Below are 7,656 nucleotides of genomic sequence, written 5' to 3' on the forward strand. Positions count from 1 at the left end.
CATATTTTAAATTCTTTCTGTCAAATCCATTAATTCTTTATAGGCAGGGTCTTCTGTAGTAGGTGCCTCATGGTCCCTTGGGGGAAGGTGCTCTGTTTTGGTCTTTTATGTTGCCCAAATTTTTTGTTGGTTCCTCCTCATGTGTTCTTTCTTCTTGTTCAACTCCTTGTCCTTATTCCTTCTCACTTCCTCCTTTGCTTCAAATTACCTTGTCTCAGAGCTTAGGTCTTAAAGTGACCTCAGCCTGAGCAAAGCCAAACTCTTCCTCTGCCATGACCAAAAGTATAGGAGTCCTAGCTCTAATGACTAAGATTTCCACTGCTCTGGATCACATGGAATATCCAGCTCACCACCACCTCGTTGTGTTCTCTGAGCCATGACTCCAGGTAAGGTCTCTGTGCCAGGTATGGCTGGGTTCTCTTTCATTCCCCCAGTCATACTAGAAGAGCTTAGCTGACCAACCTTTCTGCTGCCTTCTTGCTCCAACCCATCCCACCCCTCCACCCCCCGCTTTTGGTGCTATTCTAATAGATTTTAATTTTTCAAGCAGTTTGAAATTCATGACAAAGTTGATCAGAAAGTACAGAGATTTATCATATAATCCTTCTTGCCCCCACACATACGTAGCCTATACTACATATTATAATCTGTAATTATGTAATTATAAAATTATTTAATATCGTTCTCCCTATTATAATGTAACTAAATCTCATGAGGACAGAGAATGTCTGCTTTGATCATTCATTTCAAAGCCTCAAGAATTTGTCACAAAGTTGAACAAATGTCTTAAAATTGTATTTCTTTTCCCCATACCCACTTTACAGAAGAATTGCAAATCAGGGATAAGATGAAAAGGCTTAAGAAGAAGAAAAGTACACACAATCCAGAAATCAGAAAATTAACACATGATTAAATACAAGTTTGCTTTTAAAAAGCTAGACAACATTAAAATACAAATATTAACTCACCCTGGAATTTTTAAGCTTCTGGACTGTATCTTTCATTTTTTCCTTATAATTCTTTAGCTTCTCGGGAGAATCCACAATTTTTGTTTTCAAACTCTCTTGTACTTCTTTTGAAGAAACTATTGACAATTTTAGTTCATTCTGTCAAGAAAACATTTTTATATATTAGACATAAAATAAAATTAGTGATCTGCCATTTCAATAAAGGATAAGAATATAGAGAAGTGAACATGGAACTAATCTCTATATTCTTATCCTTTATTGAAATGGTAAATCATTAATTTTATTTTATACTTCAAAGCAAGTGAACATGGAACTACTGGTGGTGAAATTAAATTCTGACATCACCTGCCTGCTGGTGAGATCAAGCTCCTTAGCATGATATTCAAGGCCCTGCATTACATGCCTCTTACTCCGCTTTTCTATCTCTCCCTTTCCTACTGTGCCCTACATCTAGTAATCCTAGTCTTATGTATTAGACAAGTCCAAGTGATCTATCTTAGATCAGTATCATTCTCCTAGAATACCACTGTCTCACTCCTTTCTGTCTGCTGAATTTCTACTCATCCTTGAAAATCCTGCTCCCACTTCCTCTACTTTTTTCATAAACAGTATAATTATTATCCATGCAACTTTATGTTATAATTATATGTTTCATAACTGACTGAGCAAATTAGAATTATGAAGTCATCTTTGTTCTTCTAGTACTCAAAGTAATAGCACTGAGAAGGTATTCAATACATGTTTATGGAAGTGAATTCTTTCCTTTTTTTTTTCAGACAGCATCTCATGCTGTTGCCTGGGCTAGAGTGTGGTGATAATCATCATGGCTCACTGCAACCTCAAACTCCAAAACTCCAGGCTCACAGGATCTTGACCTCATAAACAGCTATGAGTATAGGCACATGCTACCATGCACAGCTAATTTTTCTATTTTTTTGTGGAAACAGAGTCTCATTCTTGCTCAGGCTGGTCAGGAATCCGTGGGCTTAAGCAATCCTCCTGCCTGGGCCTCTCAATGTGCTGTGATTATAAGAGTGACCCACTTTGCCCATTCCTGTCTCCTGAATTTCAAAAGCTAATGTAGCCATTCAAGAAATCAATGTGAAAAGTATTAGGAATTCTTTTAAAACTTTATTAAAGTCTGAAATTATGTTTAAAAAACTTCCTATAGGGTGGCTCCTGTGGCTTAGTGAGTAGGGCACCGGCCCCATATATGGAGGGTGGCAGGTTTGAGCCCGGCCCCCGCCAAACTGCAACAAAAAAATAGCTGGGCGTTGTGGTGTGCGCCTGTAGTCCCAGCTCCTCGGGGGGCTGAGGTAAGAAAATCACCAAAGCCCAAGAGCTGGAGGTTGCTGTGAGCTGTGATGCCACAGCACTCTACCAACGACAACAAACTGAGACTCTGTTTCTTAAAAAAAAAAAAGTTCCTATGAATTTCTTTCCCAAATATTTGTTTTTGATAAATTGCAATTATATTGTTTGAGGACTCTCTATGATGCTATGCAGTGACATGGAAAATTTCCACAAAATATTAAGTGAAGGAACTGTATTATGCATTGCTATAAAAACAAAAACAACAAAAAAGTGACACATGACTATCTGTATCTGTATATATGTATGAAAAAGGAAGGGAAAGGTATCACCTCAAGGTAAAGAGGGTTGAGATAAGAAGGCCATTCATTTTTGACCCCCCATATATATATGTATGTGTGTACACACACATCATTTGAATAATTTATAATAGAAATGTATTATGGCATGGCTTACATAATTTGTCTAAATATTTTTAACTTTTAAAAGTACAATTTTTACCTTTTGATTAGCTAACTCTGAGGCCAAAACTAAATGTTTAAAATAATGCATTTGTGTTATTTCTGTATATTGTTATTTTATTCTTAGAGTTCTGTATACCATCATGATATCTACTCTTTTAATGCTCTACAATAGATCATTTTCCTTATATAGTGTTAACTTTCATCACTTTTCTTCCCTTTATAAAAAGCCCAAACTTGATATAAGTACAAGGTGATTTTGTTTTAATTAGATTTAAATGGGACAGAAAGAAATGAATAAGTACTATTCAGATGAAAGCATTCACCAATAAAAAGAATGATAGAAAAATAAGGGTATATAATACCAAAGTAAATGTCAGATGTCTCTGAATTATAAGTATTAAAATGATAGGTAAAACACAGTAAGAAAATAGAGTATTACAAAATAATCTGCTGAGTGAGGCAGACTCTTCTATGTATAGAATTAAAGCCAATATCCATAAAGGCCTTATCTATAATATTACTATATTAAAACATAAACCTTCCAATATAAAAAATCATGGTTTTGAATGATAATTAATTCTAAAGCTACTATGCCTAAATCATGGAGTTTCTTTAAAAATGGATAAAATAAGCAAGGTATACAAAAAAGTAATTCACAAAAAATAAGAAATCACTTAATAAAATGGTCAAAAACACTAGAATTAAACAAATCAAATTAAAATGGCATTTTCTTCCCCTGTGAGAATGATAAAAATTAAAAAATAAAAACCAACTAAACCAGGCCGGGCACAGGGGCTCATGCCTGTAATCCTAGCACTTTGGGAGGCTGAGGAAAGAGAAACCTCAAGACTACAAAAATAGAAAAATTAGCCAGGTGTGGTAGCACACACCTGTAGTCTCAGCTACTTAGGAGGCTGAGGCCATGCCACTTTAGCCCAGGCAATAGAGAGAGATTCTGTCTCAAAAACCACCCCCAAAACAAACAAACAAAAACCAAACCCCCCCAACATCTAATTTTGGAAAACATATAGGAAAAGAGACAATCTCATATTCTATTCCTAGGAATATAAATTATTATCTTTCTAGAAGTCTGTTTGGAAATATGGGTCAATTTTAAATGTGTGTTTCCATGATCCAGAAATCCTACATTGAGAAATTTAATGTAAGATAGAAAGCAGCCTCATGCAGAAATTTACGTATGTACATATGTATGCATATAGCACACACACATATTTATCTTTAATAGCAAAAAGTTTAGAAGCAATATGAAAGGCTATCAATAGGGAACTATAAGGCTACATTACAATACATACATATAAAACACAACAGATGCAAACACTAACGTAATGAAGATCTATTTGAAACTACCAATTATTTGTACTCTTGTTAAGTAGGGGGGAAAGCAGGTTTGAGATATGTTAAGTGTAATTTCATTTATGTAAAATTACACATTTATATTTATATTTGCATAGCAAGTATAATCTGTGATATACATCATATTATTTGCTAAGCTGCTTTCAGGTCATTTTTACTTTCTATGTTTCTGTGTTTTGATGTTTTTTTTTTTTTTTTTTGAGACGGAGCCTCAAGCTGTCCCCCTGGGTAGAGTGCCATGGCATCACGCTCACAGCAACCTCCAACTCCTGGGCTCAAGCGAGTCTCCTGCCTCAGCCTCCCAAGTAGCTGGGACTACAGGCGCCCACCACAGCACCTGGCCATTTTTTGGTTGCAGCCATCATTGTTGTTTGGCGGGCCCGGGCTGGGGATTCGAACCCGCCACCTTAGGTGTATGTGGCTGGCGCCTTAGCCGCTTGAGCCGCAGGCGCCGAGCCATGTTTTGATGTTTTTTAAAACAATAATCATCTATTATATTTAGGTTGAAAAAGTTAACTTCATTTTGAGGGAAAAAGATAAGGAAGAAATATTTAACTATAATAACACACAAAGCTAACATCCTCCTTCACACAATATATTCAAATTTTAAATGCTAGTCTACAAAAAAGTGCTTACCAAATGCTTGGTCTTCTCTGAAATATTTGCCTTCTTTTGGGAATTTCCCTCCTGTAGCACTATCTAAGGGAAAAAAGCAAAGTTTTATAGATTCAAAACAGATTTAAATTTAGTCACTTACTACCTTCTCATAAAATAAAGGTAAGAAAAAAGAGCCATTAAATGGGGTTAGACCTGATGATCTTCAAACTTTCTCTGTTCATGATGCCCTTAGGCCAAAAGAAATATCCAAGAGCTCCTAACTATGTAATTAAGGCCAAACAATTGCCTAAGTGTTTATGTTCTAACAATCCTGTAGTCCCCCGAAAAGATAATACTTATAAGTTGAAAAACAAATTTTAGTTTATTCTTAAATAACTACAATTGCTCGATAATTAGAGGTGTATTAGGCACTGCATAAATTTCACATACCATGGAGTATGTATTTCAGATTGGAAATGGACACTCTGATTTCCTGCGGCATAATCATTTTCAGATGGTACTTTTTACTATAGCAAATGCCAAAACCTCAGTTTCACAAAAATTGAGAAAGAAGAAAGTAATCAAACATCAAAACTGTGAACTACGTTCAGTTACAAAGTGTATGACAAAAGATAAGTATTGTAGTGTTTCTCTTGAAAATTTGAAATATTCTGATGCTTCCTTGAGGGTGTGTTGCAGTGTCCAGGGTACCATAGTGCCTGGTTTGGAAACATCAGAATTAAACATAAAAAACTCTCAAAGATTTTATTCAACGAGACAGCACATAACTGGCAACAGAAACAAACCAACCTAATTCTATATAAATGAGAGAAGTATAAATCCACTACATGGGGCACAGCAATATATTTTATTTCTTTAGTAACTGAAAGCAATGTGCTTTTCTTCTACATGTCCTGCCACATCCACACACACACACACACAAAAATTGTATTTAAAGTCTCTCCCAACAGATACCGTTTTTTGATGAAAATCCTGATTCAGTGATTGCTGCAGCTCCTGAATAGCATCTGAAAGTTGCTTGAACTCTTCTTGCTCTTCAACTGGAACAGAACTGAACACAGCAAAATAGATTAAAATAACATTTATTGAGTCCTTAACTTTGAAAGGCTAAAATAAAATCCTGCCCTCAAAGAACTTAGAAGAAACCATCTGCTTTCATGTTTCTGAATTATATGCTTTCATATGACAGCCATTTAAAACAGATTATCTAGCCTCTATTACAGAGAGAAAATAAAAATCAGATGAGCTCTTTTGATTTTTTACCATCAGATCTATGCATTTGTCCACCCTTTCTAACTTTACTCCTAATAAAATGAACCTGGTGTTCTCTTTCCTGTTTAATACTGGTATCTCCACCCCTGCTCTGGCTCTCTTCCCTCCACATGGCTCATTCCTGGATCCAGGCCCTTCCATCTGAATGTGCTCCATGTTAGTTTTGCCTATCAGGCATATTAGCCATCTATTTTTATTCTGCAGTAAACTCTCTGCGAATAGCCTTTTCCCATTTTTCTGTTATCTTTTTTCTTATCAGTTTGTGGGAGCATCTTATATGTTAGTAATGTTAGAAATAGTCCCTGGATCTTGTTATCAGAGGTTAGGAATGCTTTGTGGCGTAAGTTGCAACTATTCTGGCCCAGCCTGTCACTTTCCTTTTGACTTAATCTGTGGTATCTTTTACTATGTTCTATCTGCCTCCTATCCCCAGTCTTTTCAGCTTTCTGCAGCTTACAAAATCAACTTTTACTAAAAGAAACAATTTAGAAAAGCTCTCATCTGAAGCAAATAACCTCAAAGACATCAACAAATTAGAACAAAAAAAATCCTTCTACTTAAAATCAATATATACCTGAGGACACCCAAGTAGTCATAACTTTCAAGTGACCCTTTCTCCTATGTAATCTGAGTGAAAAACAAAACCAAAAAACTCTGTTGGAGTAAAATCTTCCTCCAGACATTAATTGATCTGGAGGAAGAAAGAGTCTAGACAATTATTGTTCATCTATGAAGACAAATACTCTAGATATAACTTAGAAAAGTAAGTTCTCTAGATATAACTTAGAAAAGTAAGCTAAGACTTTAAACTACTCAGGCTAACACACCAACAACAAGAAAGATGCCAAAGGATATATTTCACAAGAGTTAGATAAAAGAAAAAGAATTTTTCTTTCTTTAGAAATGTCAAGTTTAAGTAATCTATTGAGGAAGATAAATTAATTAACAAGAAACAATGTGGACTGCTAGGTTATAAAATATTACTTATAATTCACTTTGCATTTTGAAATTGTATTTATTTTATTTGTACATGTCCTACTTACTCAAGTCTCTCCAGTTTCATTAATCCCTCCTGGTGTGCGGCATTTAACTGCTGCATTTTGTCTGCAGAGGATTTCTATTAAGGCAAGTTTAATAATCTCATATTAAATCTCTCATTTTCAACATAATCAGTGATTTTTTTTTTTCCAAAAAAGCCTCCTAGCACAGGCTGCAAAATGTTTACTCACTCTGCTATTTCTGCCGTCAGAAATAAGAAATTTGAGATAGACATTCATGACAAATGAGGAATTTCTTGACCTAACACAAATATGGAGTTCTTACCATCATTAGGAACTGTACTAGATACCAGGAATTCCCAAGACTAACTCATAGTTCCAGAACTTAAGTAGCTCAGTCTCCTTGAAGAGTCAGATACATGAATAAAAATCTGTGAAAAGCTGTGAAATATCTCGTTCCATACGATGGGAACAATGAAGAACAACACTTAAACCAACTTGGGTAATGGCTGGGGAGACAGGTCGGAGAGGGATACAAAGAAGTAACGGATATCTGAACTATATTTTAAAAACAGAGGAATAGCCAAGCAAAATTGTGTGTGATTGTGAGAAAAAAAGAGACACACAGATAGAAAGAGAGAGTTGGGGATC

At 35.4% G+C, this 7,656-nt stretch overlaps 1 protein-coding gene across 1 annotated transcript in view; it reads right to left on the minus strand.

Moving 5' to 3' along the window:
- Positions 1–7,656, minus strand: part of NUF2 (NUF2, NDC80 kinetochore complex component) — a 29,187-nt gene that overhangs the window by 15,946 nt on the left and 5,585 nt on the right. The window contains exons 4-7 of the mRNA XM_023510772.1: positions 7,051–7,124; positions 5,690–5,786; positions 4,754–4,816; positions 969–1,106 (exon numbers count right to left, since the gene is read on the minus strand). Of these exons, the coding sequence (XP_023366540.1) occupies positions 969–1,106; positions 4,754–4,816; positions 5,690–5,786; positions 7,051–7,124 (372 nt within the window). The remainder of the gene's footprint in view (positions 1–968; positions 1,107–4,753; positions 4,817–5,689; positions 5,787–7,050; positions 7,125–7,656) is intronic.

The sequence above is a fragment of the Otolemur garnettii genome, unplaced genomic scaffold (assembly GCF_000181295.1).
Source record: "Otolemur garnettii isolate 467f Iridium unplaced genomic scaffold, OtoGar3 scaffold00016, whole genome shotgun sequence".
Taxonomy (NCBI): domain Eukaryota; kingdom Metazoa; phylum Chordata; class Mammalia; order Primates; family Galagidae; genus Otolemur; species Otolemur garnettii.